Here is a 23,110-nt window from a genome sequence, read left to right on the forward strand (position 1 = left end):
TCTGAGTTAGCGTTTTACACAAATTAACTAAAAATGGATCATAGAATTTGAATCTTCGTTGAAATTTGTCTGTGCCGAAAACTTCATGTTATTTGAAAAGTCAGATAATTACCCAGTTTTCAAAATTCTTTACATTTCACTGTAATTTGCTATTGCAGTAATATGTTTTCACTGCAGCAGCAAATTCAGATCCAGTCTTTAGAATAATCCAACATTAAAAAATTAGTAACTCGCATCCAAGCAGTCCGAGCGACCTGAAGTTTTGAGGTCTCAGAAATATTTGTAAAATTTAGTCTTAGCAGTACGGTCTGCCATACCGTACCCCCGATTTCGTAAGGCTCCCAAAGGGTAGAAATTCTCCAACAAAACGTTACTCTAAATCCAAGTTGAAAAGCCACTTATTGAATTCTCAATGTTAATTTTTGCTTAAAAAGCTGTTTCCCAAGATATCTTCAACAAAATAATTCCGCTAAGATGCTATTGTGAAATTGTGCTACACAATACTCGGAACGGCCATAAGCAGGTCAATATCATCAACTTTATGCTGCTCGTTTCTGAACATCATTACAAATGCAAGGATCTTTTTTGTTGTTATCACAAATGTGATAATCCTACGGACATTCGTTTCTAGCCTTGACAACTCAGATCAACATTGGGAAATGGGGAGCTGCAGGAGGAGCAAAAATAAACACGCCCATTGTCCATTGTGAATATTCTAAATATGGCAAAATAATGAATTCAAGGACTTTTAGCATGGTTTATTGTTTTTACAATCTTAAATACAGCATTTAAATATTTACTGATTAAATATAACTGACTTAAATGATTAAATTTTACAACCCCAATAAACGACAGTAAAAAACATTCAAAGTCACTCCAACGAAAAGGGGCTTAACTGGTCAAACTATAATTGCATTGTAATATAAATACATCAGGTACAAAATAAACTTTTACTTACAAACAAAAATATTGGGAGTGCTATGGTCGAATGGTAAAACCTTTTCAAATTGAAAACATGAAACTATGATGGCTCACATGTTTATAGTTTGTAAATACGACCAGGCATTGACAATTCTAAAATGCAGCTTCAAAAACATAAGCGACATTCAATTTTGATTGATGAAAAAAAGTTCAAATAAACAGCCAAGAACAAAATTCTACAAACACAAAAGCAGCATAATGCGACTTGAACAAAACTCCCCTCCAGCACAATAAAGAGCGTTTAAATAGAAGATCAAATCTTTGACGATTTTATTGAGAATGAAGATGCAGTAATTGAACACTTTAACAAAAAATAAGCAAAATTTAAGCACCCAGGTCGAGGGCTGTTGTCTGACTCTAGACCGCCTAACCCTCTGAAAAAATGCTTAGATCATAACCACGAGAGTGCAGCAGAAAAAGAAATCATCCCGCAGAAGAGAAAACAAAAAGTTGCCTTAACAAGGTTAAAAGTTAGAAAGTCGAGCAAGTTGTATAGTGAAATATCTAGCTACACGCGACGAGAGTTTTCGAGTGCAAATGTATAGTAAAAAGCCGAGGACCCAGTGGAAGATTAGTTGTTAGACTAACCTGGTTTTCCCCTTGAAATTAAGTTTGATCTATCTATGTCAATCTAGTCGTTTGCTAAATCTAAATCTAAGCTTAAAAGCCAAGAATTTGTATGGATGACAGAACGTCCTTCTTACTAAAGTCCTTCAAGGTAAGGAGGGGTTTGTCTTTTTCAGCTGAAGATCAAAATCAACTGAAAATATGAAATAAATATGCGCACTTACAGGTGTTGTGCGCGATATTGAACTTCAATCAAAACTCGTCCTATTCATGAATTGGTTGAGACTTCATTGGCTACACCAAGAAATGAATTGTGAACGGTTAACTTTTATTTTACGATATTTGCAGACGTAAATAGCCTCCCATTATAGAGACAGTTGGAAATCTTGGAAAGCTATTTTTAAACTTCAAGAACACTATTTTGCTTTACTCCGAGTGCATGCTTTCGTCGAGCGGCGACTTTTCTTTTTTCTTCTTCGCCTGGTATTGTAAAACAATGTTTCTGCAAAAAAGTATAAATCAAGTGAAGATCTTCAACGAAACTTTAAATACTGGACAAAATAGTAACTAAGTCGGAAACATCTGACAAGCACTATCAGGGTTTTACTTTGGAAAAAACTATCTTTATGCAAGAAAATTTCTTAAATTAAATTAAAGCGGGAAATTGTTTTGACATTTTGAAAAAAACAAATTGCTTTCACAAGTTGATCTGACTAAAAAAGTGAGAAAAAGAGAGAATTCGATTAGCAACAAGTTTTTTGAAGGAATTTCGAGCTTTCGGGAGCAAAGCCCTGTTGAACAATCAACTTAATTTTATCACTAGAGGACGATGTTCCTCTGCTTCCTTTGCAGCGGTCACTAAACCAAAGGCGTGTTTTCTATTCCTTGATCTTCTCTACGAAACGTTGTAATTTATACAGGGGGGAAAGTGCTTACCTGAGACCGTACCCAAATAAAAATATGGATATGAGTATTGCAACAATTGATCCGATGAACCAAGTGGAAGTATATTTGTAGATGAGGAGACTGAGCAGGAGCATTGCTGCCATCAGGTCAACGCAAAACGTGTTCACAGCTGAAAATAACAAATGTGATGTCAGCATGACGTCAGCATGACAAAATGTATACATATAGCTAAGATGCCGGGAGAAGATAATTCATAAATAGGTGAAGAAACAAACATTTTTATATGAAAATGCAAAAGGAAGGCCTGAGATATCCAATCCCCTGATTTCTTGAAGACAGTGAAAAATAGCTCTCAAAATCGATTTGCAGCTTGTCCTGCTTTTCAGTCTTTACATATAATTGATAGATATGTGCAAAATACTTGCAGTCCTTGAAATGTTTTCCTACACTTAAAAGTCCCTCTGGCACATAAACCAGTTTACATGTGTAATGAGTTTTGTGATAGTCTTCAAAGAAAATTGACATCACGTTGTTATGACTTACCATCTGAAAATAAAACCTTGCTTTTAAGCTTCTGGGAAATGGAGTATTTTGCCCAGGCCAATGCAGTGTACACTACCATCGCGATTGCAGCAATTATGCACAAAATGTAGGGCTAGAATAAAACGAACCAATCACTGAAACACTTGCGACACACAACGTAAGATTAACACTTGATAAAAAGAAAACCTGAAATATTGCATCAAGGGAATCGCATAAATTCAATTCACAGTCATTTCTTTATAATGGGCATTTATAATGGGCATCACAGACATTTATACTTGTTTTCTTAAGACGTAACGTACATGTAGATTCTCGGAGTTGGTTCAGTCTAGAGCAGGACAGGAAGAAAAAAGTACAAACTAATGGCTTGTAAATGTAGAAAACCTGCTTGAAGTATAATGGTTAAGATGAAAAAAGAAACGCCAATGCTGGTTTTATAGGTCGGGCAAAAACTAAAACCAGAAATAAGTCTTCACAACGAGATGAAAATAAAAACACATTTAAAGTTATTACTTACATGGTAGGGTTTGTTTGATCTGGCAAGATCAAATATAGCTTTCGCAAAAACACCAAAGCTTGACAAAATGAAGAGGATGGAAATGCTGAAGACGGCCCTGTAGAATAAGGCAAAGAATAAAGTTGAAAAGGTGTATCTGAAGTCAGGGATACCTTGAATGCATAAAAAAATCCTGCAACAGTCGCTCAAGAGCCAATGAAGTGTAACTTTGCATGCAGCCTGCCTGCAGCCTCTGTGATTCGATTAAATGACATCCTTGGTACCAGTGAAAAAATTTTGTTCTCCGACAAATAGATTTTGCAGCCGGCACATTTGCCCGTGAGATCCACAATCGATTTATGGCGAGTGGAAGTTAAGACTAACGCGGAAAAAGAATTTAAATCTATTGACAAGGGGAATGTTTTGGGCCTTAGAATTCCGAACCTTCCCTGCTTCTATGATTAAATTTTCACTTACATTCAAGTTGTGAGCGTGACAGAACTAAAGCAAAACTTGGAAAACTCTCATGATTTCATTAAGAAAACAGTGATTGTGTGCTTTGAAAATTGGATTTTTTTAAGACGCTAAACCACCACGTGATTCTGATAACAGAAGAACTGGAAGCAAGCTCGAAAAGTGTAAATGGTAGGGATTGACAGAGTGAATCCACAAAAATGCAGTTGGGGAATCGAAAATATCTAAAATAGAGGGTTACTAGAACAGCTTAAGACGAGAATACGGAAGAGGTTAAAGGAGCAATCACTGTTCTTAATTACGAGAAAATGATTGTAAAGATTAAGAACAGACCATTGAACTGGCGGACCACGTTAGCAATGCAGCTCGCACGCAGCATCTTCATAGGACATGGTTTGAGTTATAACCAAGATAAGCTTTGGCAAACCACAACTACTACCTAATGGAGACATTTTTTATTTATGCCGACATAATCGAAATTGATTAGTCAATTCTTGATGGCAAATGAAAAGGCAGCAAGGGATTAGTTTGGTCAAAAGATACATCAATCATGAATAACAATCCATGTTCTCTTTATAAAATGACAATGGAGGAGACTTTGCAGGGAAAGGCAAAGGGGTTCTTGAGGAATCTTGTAACTAATAATGCAGCAATGGCGTTCACCTTTGTTCTCTTGCGTAAGAATAGTGTTCACCTTGGTAGCCACAGAATCTCCACACCACAACCAATGTAGTTGCTATGTCAACAAATGAATCCATCTACGGGTAAGACAACATAACCATTACTGCAAATAAATTCTAAAAGACTAAAAACAGCAACAAAGAACAAACTCAAAATAATTTCCAACTGTCTATTGAAAAATAGTTGTCAATCACTTTGATTTACTACAAATACTAAACAACTTTCACACTACTAATAGCACTATTCATATTCCAAGAAGTGTTCAAAGAAAATAGCCCAAAATTTTTGCAAACGTTTCAGTCATTTCACATTTAGAGCTGGAATGTGAATAAAAAAAAGCAACTTACAGCCATCCCAAATGTTCCTGGGCTTTGGTAAATAATGGACAGCACTGCAAAAAAGATAAATCAAAATATACATGCATATAGATACACCCCTTTCTTTTTAAAAAAGGGGAAATCTTTCAGAGGTACAAGCACCTCCAGATTTAAAACTAAACAAGTTTCTCTACCAAAAACAACTAATATAATTGTAGATGTTTTAGTCAGATCCCTATTTTCACCACTAAGATTGGTATTTTCACAAGTTTCAAGATCCAAAAATGTCTAATGGTTGGTTAAAACTATTTGATACCTGGATGAGGGCAACCACAAACTTTCATTTAAGAGGCATTTTTAAATATTCTATAAGTGCAAGAAAGCTACAAAATAAATGTGCATGTCTTATTTGGATGTCTCTCTAAGGAAGAATGTATTTTCAGGTACCACTGTATAATCAGGAAACTCAGTGGCGTACCCAGAGTTGCAGCAGTGAGGGGGTCTGGGGCCCAGCCCCCAGAATTTTTTTGGACACGCCCTTCAAACTCTCGCAAATGCGGGGAAACGCCCTTTTTGCAAAATTTTCCCCCATTATTTAATTCATACAGTATACTACTCCCCCAAATGAGTTTTACATCATTTTTGGACAAATCTCGAGGACTATATTTTAGAAAAGTGGGGGATCTGGGCCCCCCTCCCATTCCCCCCCTTAGGTATGCCACTGCGGAAACTAGTAGAACATGATGGCTAATGTCAGAGAAGGTCTATTATCGAATTTCTATGGGAAATTACCATCACACCCCCTCAGATTCTGAAATTACCATTGGACACTTGGGAATCTTCCCTGGTACCTGATATAATAGGTCCCTTTTATGGCACTGAAAGAGCATACTTATTTAAACCTGATTTAAAATCAAGTTTCTGTACCAATTTCAAATAGGCCACCAGTATATAAAGTAAAATATGTAATGTAAAGATACCTACCAAGTGATGCAAATCCAAGGAATAACTCAAATCCAATTGATAAACCACAAACAACCAAAGCTGCTTTTCTCCACTTTTTGTAGACATTTAAGGGCAGTCCACTACAACCATCATCAAACTCTGTGAGGTGAAAATTTATCTTTACAATAACTGAAGGTATAAGTAAGGACCAGTACAATAAAAGCAAGGCAAAACATGTGCATTATTAAGTTAAGTGCAAAAACTGGCACAATGCACAATTAAATACTTAATGCACTTGTTTCTCTTGTAGGTCTTGAAGTAAATGCATATGGGGACCATAAATTTGTAACACTGTACAAACAAGTAAAGCTTCTGACCCTTCCCCTAAACATACTTTGTTTATGGCCTACTCATCAATGCTTTTGCAAAATAAATCTTCTATATTAATTCAAATGTAGTGCTAGCTTTGATCATACTCTTAACATTTCTCAGTGAGCTTGGATACAACTTTGAAAAGGGGTGTCACACCAGAAAAAAGCTAATGTTCCCAAAATAAACTGAGTCCAGTTTATGTCATGACTCATGACATGTGACACATTACGCATGTCTCAATGCTCAAAACCATAGGAATGAAAGAGGAGAATACAAGAAAAAACCTATTCCTAGGACTGATAGAAAATGTCCTTATTGTCAAACTTTAAATAAAGCCCCCCCTTGAAGAAGCCCCTACCCTAGAACTACAAACTGTTAATAAGCCTTCCTCGAAAAAGCCCCCACTGCTACCGTAAATTTTCAAATTGGACCCCTCAACTTAATGATTTTTGCCATCTGAGGTTGCCTATGGCGTTTTATTGAATTACCACAACAAATTCATACTTTTGGTAGTAATTAATTAAATTCTTATAAAGAAATTCCTACTAAAATAAATGATGTCTTTGAATAATGTCTACTATAATCGTATAAGCCCCCCCCCTTGAATAAGCCCCCATCCAAAAATATCAGGATTTACAGGGCTAATTCAAGGATTTACAGTATAACTGCTCTGGAGGTTGAAATCTATTTTTTCTCAGTTTCTCAGTCCCCTTATAAGGCCTATTAAATGAAATTTGACAAGTTTAGATAAAGGCACTCTTTTTTAAGCAAAATTTACTAATTTCAATGACCTTATGTTGAGGTGATTTGTTTCTTGCGGAACCGTCTTAAAATTTAGGTTGAATATCCCATTTACACGTTTCAGACTGTGACAAAGCGCCGTTATCTGTGACGTCACAAAGTTTGCAAACACGAAAGCAGTTGATGTTTAGTACACAGAGGTTGTTAATTGAACTACCGTTAAAATTGCCGAAGGGGGCAATTTTAAGTCAGGGTACATATCCAATCTTTTTTAGCGCATCAAACTGTCCTTTTTGCAAAGTTTCATACAGTTGTACCAAAGTTCGACTGAAATACAATAATGCCGTCTATTAAGATCTTGGGTGGTGTACCCCAGTCTTAAAATAGAACAAGGGGGCAATTTTCAGATGGAGTCTTTATCCTATCATTCCCTGCATATCAGATTGCCGTCTATTGAAATGTTTCCTGCTATTGTACCTTCTTTTGGCAGAGATATCAAAATAATGTCGTTTGTGGAGTCATGCGATAAAATACCCAAGTCTAAAAATAGCCCAACTGGGCAATTTTCTGTCGGGGTCTATATACTATCTTTTTCAGCGTATCACTGTCCTATTTTGCACTGTAGTACTAAAGTACGATTGAGATGCAATCAAACCGTCTTTATAGGTCTGGAGCAAAAAACCCCAGTCTGAAAATAGAAATGGGAGCAATTTTCAGTTATGTTCTATATCTTTTGTACTGCATCAAACTGCCCCATGTTGTAAAGTTTTGTTCTACTATACATACTTTCAGGAGAGATGTTGTAATAATAATACCGTTAGGGGTTTGGGGCAAAGAGCCCCTGTCTAAAAATAGCTAAAGGGGGCAATTTCCAGTCGGGTTCCATTCATATCTTTTTCAGCGTATCAAACTACCCCTTTTTCCAAATTTTCATGCTGGTATCACAATTTGCACAGTTGTTTGACTAACAGCCCTGACCAAGTGGTATGGTGTGTTTACTGTGAACCAACTGCAAACCTTGTGACATCACTGATTCTTATGCTTTGCCACTCACATTCATTGTTTTTAAAACCCCAAAAACAAACTTTCATTTTCATTTTATATTGCCACAACATGTAGAAGTTTCAGTTTCTTACAAAAAAACTGTATGTGAAACTTCATTTCATAGGCACTTTAAATACTGCTAGGAATTCTATGTAATCTAAGATTTATTCAAATTCCCAGAATTTCATCCCTTGATCTTTTTGATAAGTTGAGTCAAGATATTGAGTCAAGAAGATATGGATTATCTTATATCATTCGCTAATTTTATACAGCTTTTTTTATAAGAACAATTTTATAAGAACACTTTTTTTATAAGAACAATTTTTTATAAGAACACAAGCCTCAAAATTGGTCAAAAGTTAGGAACAAACTGAGCTGAGGCTGAGCTTCTGCAAAATTTCAATTTGAACAACGTTTTTTCTCAAAATCGAGGATTTTTAGCGATGTGTGAGTGCTCTTTTGGTAAATATTTAAATTTGTCAGCAAATTAAGGTTGTCTCACTCATTTTGTTGAACTGAACACCACCCTAGAGCCAAAAAGCTAGCACTCGCACTGCTTACACCTTATTAGATTATGAACAAATTAAGAACAATCCAGCCTCAGATTTTCAAAAAAAATTAAGAACAGTCAGCCTGAACTTAAATTTACAATTTCTTAAATTTACAAAGGTTCTTATAAAAAGAGTTTGCATAGCTACATAACATAAACTGTAAAGCTTATAATCATTTTTTACATTTGCTTGTATTTTTAAAGCTGTTTGCTGTATTCTGAGATTTATTGTTAATTTGTAATCATGGAAACTATGTTAACTTTTAACGACCTACAAGCCTTTTGTAAACAAAAACATTTTGTTTATCTCAAAAAGAGCTTCAGTAATAATATCCATAATAAACATCAACCAACAGACACAATTTAAATTACAATTTTCACCAAAAAAGCACAACATGATGAACTGTAGCTGTTGGCTGCTTTGTTTTCCAGTATTACGAAAGACCAGAAAACCTCACCTTGATTCTCGTCGTAAGTTGAAACACAAAGAGATTCATTGTCGCTTTCTTGAAGATCTTCGCTCACTTGTTTAAGCAAAAACGAGAGCTGGGGCTGTGACGGTAGCAGTTGTCGCTTAGACATCTAGCTTTCAGGTACATTCAGCCTTTCGACCTTCAACAAGCTATTAGCTTTGAACCCGCTGTTTACGACTTCTATCCTAGATCTGAGCCAGAATGGGCCTAGTTTCAATGGGCTCCTCCTTCCAGCTTTTAAATCGACGCATTGCACCTTCCTCTAATAGTTTGTAATACACTGAACTAAACAGACAGGTCTGTTGCTCACAGTAAGGATGTTTATGCAGCTGGTGTTCTTTCTTTCATTTCTGCAATTCACCAGTCGGCTAACAAACAGGACACCAGTTTCCTACGACACTAGGGGGCGCTGCGGCTGCGCATTACTTTTGGCCCACAGCACAATAGGTCCCAAAATTCCCTGCTAGATATCTCGAGATACCAGGTCCGTCGGAAGGGGGGGGGGGGGGAGGGGGCTGGGGGTCTGGAATGCCAGACTGTAGTGAAACCGTCGTAGAGTTTAAGTGATCTAAGACTTTTGTGCCTTGGGTGTTGACGTTCTAAGACAAACTTTTGCTAGAACGTAGAGAAAGAGGAAATAAAGAAAACAGAATATTTTCTAATAACATCGACCTACATATATAGCATTTAATTCAATTTCTAATACAATTTTATAATCCCTGATCTATGTTTTACATCAAATATCAAAATGAACGCATTAATAACATTTCTAAAAGAGTATTTAATTATGTTAAAGAACCCCAGACCCGAATTCCCAAAAAGAAGAAAATGGTGATCACTGTTATAGAGCACCTTTTAATGACATATTCCTGTTAAGCTGATGGCCACACCCTTAGATTTTGTATGATGAAAGGCATGTATAGAAAAACTAATCAATTTTCAAGAAGAATGTTCACCGTAGACTCAAAAAAGCTCACAGCTTAATGAAAGAAGAGGGATTGCTTTATTAAATACTTAAAAATGTTTTGAATTCTAAACGGATGAATTTGATACCGTGAGTAAATCGCTTACATTTCGCATCTGAAAAGCAACAGCCAATGGCTGCCTCATTTGGGTGCCTGGTACATTATTAAGTGCGAATCTCCTTATGGCGTTGATCTCTTTCTGATTTAGTGATGGTTAACTATAGGGCTATAGAGGCCAGTACTGAGAAGTTATTCTTAAAACATGAGTTCACGATTTTAAATAAAAATCACTTTCTTTGAAAACCATCTTAAAGGCTCTTACCATGTTAAATATTCCAAAATCATTGACCGTTGACTTCAGCAAGGCTTCGATATTACAAGAAACAACAAACTATATGTACAAGCGACCTGACTTTAAACAAATTAAAAAATGTTTACACATTTGATATTATTTACAGTTTCTTTAAATTTTAATAAAGAACTAATTCTCAAAAGTTACGTGACAAAAATGCAAAAACAGCGAAAATGGGAAGCGACAATCCGTTACAAGAAATCAATGAAATACAACCTTTGGAAAAGACAAAAAACTAACAGCGATGAGAAATGACGAGTGGAAGCATTCCAACGAATTTCGTTATCAGCGAAATTACGGCAAGAAAATTACAAAAAACGGAGGAGACAGGTTCAGCTCATCTCTTAATCTGAATCACCTATAAAGATAAGAAAATTGAAATTTTCTCACTAAACAAACAACAAAAGCATAAATACAAATAGAAACAAATTTCCACTCGCATAAAACATGCGATTATATGTATTATTAAGAGAAACATCAAGAAGTCTGTTACAAGGAGAGACGAAGAGAAATAAACTGTTAGTCAAGTACCAATTCAATGTTGATTTCGATCCAAAACCATGTACTTCCCACAATAATTGTTGCATCAATAAAAGCTCACATATGACTGATATAATCCTTCAAATATAGTATTAATTCTGTTGCATACCATTCATTGGCTTTGCAATGGACTGGGCATATCTGGAGGACTGGGCTCCATCACTGGCACTGACAAATCAAGAATCCAAGAAGTGCAGCTATCAATCGCCTAGAATAAAGGATGACACGTGACTCCACAATCTAGAATGAACGAACTGGCTTACTGCTGGCAGGGGTGACGGTGGAGTGTGAATCAAGGCAAAAACCAAGAGCAGATAGATAAACATGGTTTTCGACATAGAAAGACAAGGTTTTCGTCTAAATCAAATTTCAAATCCGTTGATCAAAACGTCACTGCAACAAAGTTTCGCTCAAATGACACCGTCCCTACCTGTCGATATCTGAGAGAGAATTCCTTTGTCCAGGTTGAGTGGACAGTGCTTAATCGTAGCATGATCTTTTCACTTTCTTCAATGATTTTTTCGACACGACTCTGATTCCCTCTGAGTTCATCTAATACACCCTGCAAATATCATCAAATTATCAAATGTAACAGTGGCTTTGTACCAAGAGTATCTACTACTAATAATATGATTTTAATCAAGGTAACTCTCTCTTGAGAGGCTTACACAATCCTGCTCGTGGATTCACACAATCCTGCTCGTGGATTCACACAATCCTGCTCATGGATTCACGCAATCCGGCTGATGGATTTACACAATCCTGCTCGAATTACATACTCCTGTTGATGGCCTATCCTTTGACTGATATGAGAACCAGTCACATCCAGTAACACATCATTATTATTGCCATAAAAAATTTACATATAATTTTTACAACTATCAATGTCATGATAAAACGACATTTTTCACCTGAAAAATAGGAACAACGCTTTGAGCAAAAAGCTGAAAGCAAGCAGGATTTTTCGTATTAAATCGTGCTCAAAATTAAGAGTTTGGTACCTAAGCTTTCAGTAACATTGTACCAATGTGGCTACTTGCGATTGCTAATTTGCATATTGAAAAGCTAACCTGAAGCTCGTTGATCTGCTGTCCTTCCTCTAAATCCGAAACAAACGGCTGCAGTTTAATCAACTTCACTTCAATATCAGTAAGCCATTGTTCAATATTCCTCTGCTTTTCATCGAGTGAATTGTGAGTGAGGACCGCCTCATGCAATTTCCACACAGGAGCAGCAGCATTATCAAGACTTTCTTCTCTGCTTCTCCAGCTTGGTGAAATAGATTCTGCACTACGAGCCCGTAAGGGAGGTTGGCATACCTAGCAAAACCGGTTCGTAGATTAGGGGTCAAGAACTTAAAAAATATCCACTGGAAGTTTTTGTATCGGAGTATGAGAAAAGAACTCTTCATGAGAGAGAAGCGTATTGCCACAGCAATATCTGCAATGGTCAACAAATGACACAACGGCAACTCCCCCAAAACTTTAGTGGGGCTCTCTCTGTATCAGCATAAAAAGTGTATAGCCGAATGGCTTTTGCCTATCGTGGCTCAGATCTCCAATCAGTTCTATCACTTAAACTCTTTTTTCTACTTGATACAATCATCTCCCTCTGTAAGTGATACCCATTTATAAACTGTACATTGGATACTCATAGACAAAAAAAAGTTAAAATGTTTGAAACTTTCAGAAAAATATAGACAGAAAAATTTAATATAAACAATGATAATTAAGAGTTTTTATCAATACCATAGTTGAATCTACGGGATCGCCACGACGACCGTTTTGAGACGGCTCAGCTTTCTTTAATTTTTGCCTTATATTTGAAAGTGCTGCGCTCAGCAGGCCGAAATCACTGTGCCAATCGGCTGAGAGGCGAAACCCAACCTCGGTTTGATGTTGCAATGACTCGAGACTTCTTTGCAAATTATTCCATCGTTGCTCAAAACTGCTTTTCACTTGCAACAGTTCGTAAAAGTCTTTCTCAACTGGACAGGCATTTGAAGTATGTTGCAGATGCTGAAAAAAGACATTTCTTAAAGATCACGAGAAAATCAAAAATAAATTTTGCTGAATCACTGCTGTGTATCTTGGCAAAGAATGTTAACATTTAGCAGCATATGGGAAAGAAAAGACTAGCGAACGCAAATCATCACCCAACACTTTGATGAAACGTTTTGTATTTTCATGAATTTTCTACCTTCACATGTAACTCGGCTGTTCGTCAGATCACTTTGTTAGGGGATGGGATTAGTTTGGATCTAGCATACAAACAATCCGATGTCTATATTGCTATAAAGACATGAAATTCTGTCAAAGTGGTAAATAAAAGAATTACCTGACATAACCTTAAAACTGAGAAGACGTCTGCCTGTCTAGACCTAACTTCCGCAGACAAAACCTGGAAAGAAAAGCAAAAATAATTAGGAAAGCTTATTCCACTGAAATTGCAAGGAAGAGGATCATCTGAACCAACTTGATTCAAATGGACTAGTAATCTGATCACGTTAGCAGTAAACCTTTCCAGCGGTCAGCTTACCGTAACAAACAGCTGCAGTGGTTTCGATTTTTTGACACAAAAAGTAAATCTATCCAAATGGCAAGTACAAAGCTGGACAAAGGGTGACCGAGTAAGAATACAAAATAGCTATTTACGAAAGAATTAAAAAAAAATCCTGCTTACCTTTAAATCCAGAATACGCTGTCTTTCATTTCCTGCTTCATCTGGGTGCAATAAAAATTCGTGAACTCGTTTCTCGATTCCTTCGAGCCAAGAATTTAGCCTAGTAAGCATTGCCTCGAATAGTTGCAAACCAAAGACAGTTTCCTCTACTTTCTTATAACTCTTGCCCAGGTCTCTGCATAAGGACTGCCAGCGGCGACTGATGTCATGCAGACGGGTTTTGACGTTCTCTGAATATGGTGCGTTGGGCGCAGAACTAACGATTGTGACAACAAAACTTCCGAGTCTTTTCTTCGCAAGCTCGTATTTTTCTAAATCTTTCATGAAAATCTACAGAAGGGCAACAGTAAGCAAAGGTTGAATATACAAAGACTGTATTTTTCTTCTGGCTCTTAATACTAAACTTTAAACAAAAGTGAAAAGATGAGCCAACTGGCATTTATCGAGCATTTATAGCGCGAAAACCAAGCATGTAGTAATCTTACCTTTTGAATCAAATCCTTTTGACCTTGTGCATTTCCAGCAACATTCTGTTTCATAAGCAAAGCCTCATTCGTTGATAGCCACTGGTCGAGCAACTTCCAAACTTCCTCCGCTTTTTCAATATTTTCTAGCAGTTCAATCATATGACGCAACCTTAGTTTCGTTTGGTGACATACGTCATCCCACAGCTTCGAGAGGATTTTCAATTGCCTTTTAATGACGACCTTATCGTTTGACGTCACCGATTTCAGATGAAGCAAAGCCTTGCCACACTCTTTGACAACAGCGAGCTCTGACCGCATTGATTCAATATTGACGCCAGTAATCTGGAAAAACAAAACCAACACAACTCAATCATTTAATATCTTATAAAAGTTACCAGTGAAAGACTGCCTATCTAAAGAAAAAAGCAGCATTTACGACAGCGGAATGTACCACGAGAGAATTCACGACAGTAGAATTCACGAGAGTAGAGTTCACGTCAGTAGAAAGTATAATAGGATAATTTATGACAGTAGTAGAATTTACGACATTGGAAATCACGACAGAAGAATTTACTTCACAAGATAAACCGTACCTTGCACTTTTCAAGGTACTTTTCCAAGTCCTGCTTCGTAAATTCACCAACAGAAATTCTTACAACTTTTTCGACATCACGCAACCAAGACATCAATGTTTCCATTCTCTCAGTGTATTGTTCCCACGCCTCGAGTGTGATCTTCAAAATGTCCACTCCTCGTACACCTTCGTCCTGTAAAGTTTCCCATGTATCATCAAGACATTTCGTCAGCTCTGTGACACCTTCCTTGATTCCTCCACGTGTCCTTGTCAAAAGACCTCTTCCAACTCTAGTCACCGTCAAATATGCAGGCCTGTATCTTTCGATTTTTCTTCGGCACGTCTAAGAAATACGAAATTAGCCCATAATCACAAAAGCATCTATAACAAAGATATGGGATAAACAATTTGGGATAAAAATAGTCATAGCATAAACGATTTGAGTTGAAGTCATCAGCGATTTGAGATGGAGTCATCAGCGATTTGAGATGGAGTCATCAGCGATTTGAGATGAATACAGGAAGAATTTGAGATTACTTAAATAAGAATAATCATAAAGTTGATAACAATTGAAGTAAAGGCACCTTACGAAGCTGTTTTACTTACGATCAAGTGATCGAACTGCTCCTTTATTCCCTCAATACTAGAACTAAAAATGCTTGGGACAGACTGTGTCAACCTTCTCTTCAAGTCTTCACTCACATCCAGCAATTCGTTCGCCAGTCTTTTAAACTGCTCATATTTTGACGAAAGGTTGTCGGCGCTTCGCCTGATTTTATTCAAAACAGCAGAAAGTTTTTGCCAACGTTGGTTCATTCGGGTCAATGCAAGTTCCAGCTCTATATTGCAATTATTATTCAAGAACAGATTCATATCCAATTTCTCAGCAGCTTTTCTTTGACTTTGCAGCCATTCTCCTAATCTTCCCATTCTTGCCTAGAACATCAAGACAAAAAGGTTGGTTTGTAAACGGGTTAAAATACAATGCCTGTCCATTGCTGCACACAGCAATACTGCATTGCTCTCAATGATGGAATGAATTCAACTTTGCAGAATTTGTGAATTTTGCGAAAAAAGTTTATCTCAAATCGACATATTTGTCGTCTGATGGATTATCATGACGCATTGCCTAAGACTGGTGGAGGGCATTGGATACACCCCCGCCCCTCCCCAAGAGTTCAGGGTTTGAAACACGACGAACTTGATAGAAGAGCAACTGACGAGATATTCCATTTATTTATGTTAAACTTGCTTTCCAATATCTTTACGCAGGAAAATAGCAATAAAAAAAGGAAAGAAAAACAGCGCGTCAAATGAATGTAGCATGGAAACTTTAAAAAAAGTTTGTAGCAATACCTCCAGATCTGCCACGTCAATATTTTCGCAACCACTATCTTCTACTGAAGAAAGCAGATCCATAAAGTCGGCCATGGCTTCCAAAAGAGCGGAAGTGTCACTGTGAAAGGTTTTTAAATCACTCTGCAGCTCCTTTAACATCCTTGCATGTGCCACTAGCTCTGTCAGCCTATTCTCCACGTCAAACGTAACCCTCTGCACCTTCATTAGCGTGTCTGTTGAAGGTGCTTCGTTTGTTTCCCGCACAGGACATTGTCTGCTATACAGAATTCCTTCTAACAAGCAGAGTTGTTCTTCAGCCTCTTTTATTACATCCTATAATACCAATGGAAAAATTCAACGGAAAGTATTGCACAGCACAAATCAATCAATTTGTTCATTCAAAAAAAACCTAACTAAAAGGCTTTATCGCAGGCAAAGAATGTGAAAATTGTAGATGCTTGTATGTTTATATGCAAAAAATAAAACAGATATTTGGCCATATGGTAGAATATCCCTCGATACGGCCCACCTTTAACTGGCGTTTGACGTACCTCTGTTTTCCTAATTTGTTCACTAAGCGGATAAATTTTCCAGTCGTGTTCGTTACGCCTTATTCGGTCAAACCAATTTGAAGAGTGAGCGAGTACTCTGCCGATGTCATTCCAGTGTTCCAGATCTTTTTGCAATCTGTTCAAAAAAATTTTGATGTTGAAAATAAAATTGAATCACGCATGAAATAAAGCAGCACCTGTACATTGGCGCTAATCAAAAGTTGAGAGGTGTTTCAATACTCTATTTCCAAAGAAAACTGAGATGCCAAAATGAGTTTATCCCAAAAAATGAAAAAAAGTGGAGACACTGGACTTATTATGGAAAAGGTTCGTTTGCAAAAAATTAGTTTTCATTTCCTTGGTAGTTACTGCATACATCTGAGAACATAATTTGAGTTTTTGGCACAGATCTTTGAATCGATAAATGGGTTGAGACCCATTACGGTAGGACATTATTCCTTATCACCCATTCATAGCACACAAAATCAAGTCACACCTTTCCCTAACAGTGTTGATCGTAGACATCAGGGTTTCTAGCCTCCTATCCAGATTCATATTGCTTCTCAAGCGATTTCCTTGACTGGGAAGCCTCCTTCGTAGTCTTGCTGACAAGTCGTTGATTGTCTTCATGCTTTTTCGATAGATCTCTACATCCTCCGATAATTTCTGAAATGGAAATATTGCTTGCGTTACTAGAGAAAACCTGAAGTTTAATACAGCATAGGTGAAAGGAATTGAATTAGTATTAATGTATGCAGCCAAAGCTAGACGCGCCATGTAGCCTTAATTATTAGGGTTTTTACATTAATAAGAATAAAAATATTATCAAAGCTGTCTTGAATTCCGTTTTTAAAATGCTTTCATTCCACGCACATCTGCAAGAACATTACTTCCAATCAAGACATATCTTGATTGGTTGTTTCCTCTAACCAATAAGAAAGGGTTTGCAAGGATGGATGCATTAAAAATGCTGTCATTAAAAAACATTACATCAAGTTAATTACTTAAACCTCGAAAATTTTCATTACAATGGCACTTCCCCTGAACGTTACTGCATAAAAATAACGCAATCATGAACTGTACATTATAGATGTGCTTTAATTTCATGTAACGAATGAATGAAATAATTATTTAAAAGAAATAAGTAGATCTTCATAAGAAAAAATCTTTAAAGCCTTTAGTTCATCATCAAAGCTTTAAAAATTTGCACTGACGGTGCATTGTCACTGTATGCATTTTACTGTAAGAACAAATCAAGAAATTTCAGACTTGTGCAACTCACGTTTAGTTTTTCAAGCTGCCTCTGCTGAGCATCAATTGAGGAAAGAGGAGGCGCATTCATGATCAGAGCATAATCGGATTCTTTCGCTTTCACCCACGCCTCCAAATCGCGTTGTACCTGCTCGTGATGAACCAGCTGACAGAAGCACTCCGATAAATCTGCACCTTTTGCCGTCAGGGAGCTTCTCAAACTGTTCGCTCGATTTTCACATTGCTTCAAATTTTCCTTCAGGTTCTTCAAAAACACACATTTCAAGTACGTTGAATCATCGCAACTGTCAAAAAGTCGTTGTTGTCGCTGCAATTTCTGCTTTACATCCAACAAATCATTCTGCAAAATCTAAAAGAAATTCGGCGCTGAATGAAGTGAACAGAAACAAAACCAAAAGACAAGATCATTATCTGTCTAGCTGTGAGCGAATTGAGACGAACCTATCCCAGCTCATTTCCATAAATAAACTACAATTCAATAAAAACCTTTAGGTGCTCGCGTCCGGCTGATAAAATCACAGTTACATGTCATTACAAAGGTAAAAAAGGAAGTCAAAATCAAAATGCTGAATAGACTGACTGTTCGTTTGTAAACCCATGACGTCACTAAAAATAATTTGTCTTCTATTCGTGCGCAGATGCCATTCTTCTATAATCAATTGCACTGATTGGATAGAGACGGCGGCAACATGACGTCGTGGAAATAGAAATGTAGATTTGAAAGGGTTTAGATGAGACAAACGGACTAACCTGGATTTCGTTGAGGCGTGCGTTCACATTGGCCGAGTTCCATTCCGTTAGCTCTGCTTGTTGTAAAAAGGTTTCCACTGTCTCTAGCGATGTCGATATGCTATCTTTCTCTAATTCATGGACGCGAACTAAATCTTGCACCTTGAACCAGGCTTCTTCATCGTTTTCAGTTTGTCTGAAAATCTTTCCGTACCTGTCCACGAGGTATTTTGTTTCTTGCGAAAGATCATGACTTGAAATCAAGGAGTTTGTGCATAATGAACAAGACACGTCTTCTATCATACGAATCATGGGCTGGGCGTCCACCATAGAGGTGCTAACAAGCTGTAAATTAAAATTACGTCATGTTGCAAATTATATAACATTGTTTACACTCTTATGATGTATCGACAAAAGATTAACAGTTCAACAGCACAGTGATTCGCAAGAATTATCAAAAATTATATCAGTACAAATTAGCAAGAAATAAGGTCGATAATAGAATAATAATAAGAAAACTGGCCCGATTGGGAATCTACCTGCATCGACGCATGTGTGCGATTCAAACCATCAGCAGAATCACAACTCGAGACATTTTCTAAAAACTTCTCAGCGCGTTTCAAAACATCTTTAATATTTCTAGAAAGCTCTTCGTATTTTGCCGTTTCAATAAAAAGTCCCTTCGTATCATTTTGGTGATCCTTCAGCTCGTGATCAAGCTTATCCAACCTGGTCTTGATTACGTCAATCCTTCTTGCATTTCGATGGGAAAATCCAAGAACCTCTGGCAACTCTAGGCGTTTTGCATTCAGCTTGTCCAAAGACATTTGCAGTTTCTACAAGCGAAAAATATTGGATAGAAAAATCCTCAAAAAAATAAAGCAAATGAAATTTTTTTACTTTCATCGGACTTCAATGGAAGACAAAATAAACAATTAATACCTGGCAAAATTCTTCTTCTTTTTTCACTTCTTTGCTGTCTTTCAATGTCTCTTTGGCACACCGGTTTTCAAACTCAGTTTCACAGTCCTCTAATTTGTCTTCCAAATATGCACATGTTCGCTCCAATGCACTTGATTCCATCTCGTGTGACAGCTTTTTCAAAAGATCTATTCTTGATTTCAATTCAGCTTCTAGAAGTTCCCACTGACCTTCAAGCTCCATGATATTATTGTTAATACACGTATTGGAAGACTTCACCTGGCTTTGAATGTTCTTGCCCAAGGTAAAAAGTTGTCTTTTAAGTCTCTCTTTCTCCTTCAGTTCATCCATACGGCCCTGAAAGCATATTAGATTCTATTTTATAATTTGCAGCAAAATTTGACTTAACCTGATTCAACCTGTTTCTCCAGTTCATATTTTTGCAGTTCAAGCCATTTGGTATTCAAAAGCCCCAGGACATATCAAAGGAGCTACCGAAAAAGCAGGTGGCGGCGAATGTGAAAGTTCTTGGGGACAGTGAGTCATGGAGTAAGCTCCTATCTAATGAAAACGATTACCTTTGTATCAATAAAAAAGTTTAATTGTCTGCGAAATTTCGTGCTATTTGCATCTTAATATTTGGGAATTCGAAAGCTGCTATTAAACAAAATACGATTTACAAAAGGTGAAGAGGTTACTGACCACAGAGACTGCAAGCTCTTGGCCGAGCATATCCAACGACTTGAAGGTCCGGTTGTCTTCTTGTGCTAAAATTCTGCAGGAGCAAATGCTTTGACTGAGATTTTGGTAGAGGTTTTCGAACTCACGCCACATTCTACACAAATTTTCCAAGCGAAGGCGTTCACTGCGAATTGTGTCCCGGAGTGCAAGCCACGTGCGGTTAACGAACTCAAGACGGTCGGCTATCGCTGCATTCCCTGTAGCCTCCATCAAAGCAACTGCCTCTTTCTCAATTCGATCCCTGGCCCTCTGCTTCTCGTAGGCTCTCTTCTCCAGCTCACCAAATCTTATCAATTTTATAACAACACTTTCTTGATCGTATTCCTCGCTTTCACTGAGTCTTTTCAATGGTACGCTGCTCAATTTGTCAGCCCATTCCACGATATGAGCACTCCGGGTCAAAAATGACTGCCAGAGTAAAACAATGTTCGTCATAGATTTCAACTTCTCTTGCATTGCATCGTAAAGTCTCTCCGCAGATTCCATTAAAAACTTGTATTTCGCCTCGGTCTCGTCTGAAAACGAGACACCCATTAATGACGTCAGTTGTTCGTACATAAACTGTATGGGCATCTGTTTGCTTTTGAGCGCATAGGCCAGTTTCTGCAAGAAAAATTGCAAAAGTAAAGAACTATCTATTTTTGTATGACACGCGTGCATGCAAGAAACGCGTCCATTTTAACCTATTGTGAAGAGACTTAAAGTTGAGTTTTTCAAATGCTATGAACACGGATGTGACGTTTGGAGGAATGAATCATCAAATGTTTGAAAAGACAGTTACCAAGAATCAGCAAATAAGGATAATATTACGATCTAACTTACTTGAAACTCTTCAAGTTGAACCTTAGCCTCGTGTAACTCGTCTGGAATCATCGATATTTGGATTCTACTTTGCACAATGTTTTCATGCTGGGAAAGAAAGGCAGCAAACATTTCCAGTTCTTTTTCAAAAAAATCTCTAGCATAACTTCGGTCAAAGGGTAGCAAGAGCCGACTGCTGGTGAATGGGACACTCAGAACAACTGGCGTAGCACAAGTCGAAGAGACACTTATTTCATCGGGAACTTCAGGCTCTTCAGCTTCGTCTAGAATTAGAAAATCGGGATTCTGCCTAGTCAGTTCTGATGTGACGTCATCGATGGCAGGAGTGAGTCTGCTGAGGACACCAAGTAACGAAGCAAACGCATGAGCATAAGACTGTTCGTTCTTCAACTTGTGTAAAAGCTCTTCCAGGAATTTCACCTGGTCTCTTATTGACTGAAAAATACAAAGACAGCTGTTTTAATTTCGTCTAGCGCGTTGATAGCAAGGAGCTTTTTTCATGATAAGGAAAAAATTATGTCAGATAATAAGAAAAGAAATAGAAATAGGAATAAAAGAAAAACTCTTGTCATTATATTCTTTATGCATGCGAATGTTATATAAGCAAAAACGTTTTAAAGGTACAACCACGAGTACGCGGACAACCACGTGGACACTTACTGCTACGACCAGCTTCAAGGCAGCAAAGTCAACATCACGTGTGCAATTCAGTACATTTGGAAGCAGCTTAAATCTTTCAACTGCACCCTGTAGCCTAGTCAACCATCGCTCCAAACACTTCTGCCTGGAAGAACCTCGTTTAATTTCAGTTAAAGGGCTACTTCCATGCAACAGATTGTAAAAAGCCTTTCTTAACGCTGATTGCTTTTGTTCTAGTCGCCTTAACAAATGGTTCCATAGTGCTTCCAAATGATTTTGCTGATCTCTCAAACTCTCGCTGCAGTCACCGCTGATCAGTCCCTTGAGTTGCAGTCGCAATTCATGCATGTTAGGCACATTGGCACATACTTCAAACGCGATGCTCTGCAAAAAAAATTATTCGTAAGTCAAAAGTTGAAACTGGATGCTAGATGCCTGATACAATCACCAAACGAAATCTGGCTCTCGAAAACACGGCAAAGATTTCTACTAAATAAATTAGGAAAGTACATAAATTTGTAACAACAAATAAAAGGAACATGTTCCTACAACTTTGAACTTTATTATTGTTTGACGGACCTTAATACAAAAAAGTACAGAAATCATTAAATGGTAGGCCTTAATTTGGTGCATTTCAAACTGTAGTCCGCCTAGTGTCATGTGATTTTTAGAATATAAAAAAGTTACCAGATATCTCTCTGCCTGACGCTCAAATTTCTCAAGATCCAAATGTTTCTCAACTGAACGCCTCAGGGCCTCTTCACATCTCACCATCCAATCAAAAATATCCGAGAAGGAAACTTGATACCGCAGGTGACTGTCCGGCATAAACTCGGACTCCAATTCCCCGGTTGCAAAGCTTGACTTGAAAATCTGGTCTCTTGAACCATCTTCCGTTACATCTTCATATTCCCGTCTAGGCATAGCTGAAAAGACGGGTGGTTCTGAGAGAGCTCTGCCTTTAACCCTCTTCCAGTTCTCATTAAGACCATCTAAATGCTTCCGTACAACTTCACGTATGCTATGATCATTTGAATGCATTATCTGGTTGCCAAGAAGATTCAGCGAATCTACTTCAGATTGCTGGCCGCCAAGGACGCCAAATAGCTCCTGGCAGAAGAAAAACATAATTTCTAATTTCTAATCATTGTAAAAATGCCTACATTGCCAAAACCAAATAGCTACTTATTCGCATCAAGTATTATCTTTCAATCATCTTTCCAAGTTATCTATTATTCAATTTTGGATACCTCAAGTAACGTCTTTTACTTCCACTTGAAGACATTAATTAAGCATGCAGCCACATTTTGTGATCGAATCAGCAATAAGCTGGGAAATCCCATTACTTTCAAGTCATTATCATATAAAACAGTAATTTGATTTGGGTGTTAAGTTTCCATCATTCGGGTTAACCTTTCTCCAGCGGA

General features: G+C 37.4%; 2 protein-coding genes across 2 annotated transcripts in view; both read right to left on the reverse strand.

Annotated features, from left to right (window-relative positions):
• Nucleotides 1-721: 721 nt before the first annotated feature.
• LOC135681446 (transmembrane protein 163a) lies at nt 722-9,501 on the reverse strand. Its single transcript, XM_065195928.2, has 8 exons — nt 9,076-9,501; nt 5,950-6,069; nt 4,996-5,039; nt 4,631-4,725; nt 3,515-3,611; nt 2,998-3,109; nt 2,485-2,623; nt 722-2,050 (listed from the first exon to the last, which is right to left on the reverse strand). Exons 1-8 carry the CDS (start codon nt 9,197-9,199, stop codon nt 1,975-1,977), a joined length of 807 nt encoding a protein of 268 aa, XP_065052000.2. The 5' UTR covers nt 9,200-9,501; the 3' UTR covers nt 722-1,974.
• Nucleotides 9,502-9,744: 243 nt separating this feature from the next.
• The window catches only part of LOC135681441 (uncharacterized), a 77,356-nt gene continuing 63,990 nt past the window's right edge, over nt 9,745-23,110 (reverse strand). Inside the window, exons 47-67 of the mRNA XM_089111673.1 lie at nt 22,371-22,793; nt 21,705-22,067; nt 21,045-21,479; nt 20,184-20,825; nt 19,503-19,838; nt 19,100-19,396; nt 18,582-18,905; nt 17,842-18,180; nt 17,056-17,225; nt 16,560-16,695; nt 16,027-16,341; nt 15,277-15,606; nt 14,690-15,013; nt 14,115-14,438; nt 13,630-13,959; nt 13,285-13,347; nt 12,696-12,965; nt 12,018-12,266; nt 11,378-11,509; nt 11,057-11,155; nt 9,745-10,765 (exon numbers count right to left, since the gene is read on the reverse strand). Of these exons, the coding sequence (XP_088967799.1) occupies nt 11,060-11,155; nt 11,378-11,509; nt 12,018-12,266; nt 12,696-12,965; nt 13,285-13,347; nt 13,630-13,959; nt 14,115-14,438; nt 14,690-15,013; nt 15,277-15,606; nt 16,027-16,341; nt 16,560-16,695; nt 17,056-17,225; nt 17,842-18,180; nt 18,582-18,905; nt 19,100-19,396; nt 19,503-19,838; nt 20,184-20,825; nt 21,045-21,479; nt 21,705-22,067; nt 22,371-22,793 (5,898 nt within the window). The 3' untranslated portion in view covers nt 9,745-10,765; nt 11,057-11,059. The remainder of the gene's footprint in view (nt 10,766-11,056; nt 11,156-11,377; nt 11,510-12,017; nt 12,267-12,695; nt 12,966-13,284; nt 13,348-13,629; nt 13,960-14,114; nt 14,439-14,689; nt 15,014-15,276; nt 15,607-16,026; nt 16,342-16,559; nt 16,696-17,055; nt 17,226-17,841; nt 18,181-18,581; nt 18,906-19,099; nt 19,397-19,502; nt 19,839-20,183; nt 20,826-21,044; nt 21,480-21,704; nt 22,068-22,370; nt 22,794-23,110) is intronic.

The sequence above is a fragment of the Rhopilema esculentum genome, chromosome 12, assembly GCF_057945365.1.
Source record: "Rhopilema esculentum isolate cy_ngs chromosome 12, ASM5794536v1, whole genome shotgun sequence".
In the NCBI taxonomy this organism is placed as follows: domain Eukaryota; kingdom Metazoa; phylum Cnidaria; class Scyphozoa; order Rhizostomeae; family Rhizostomatidae; genus Rhopilema; species Rhopilema esculentum.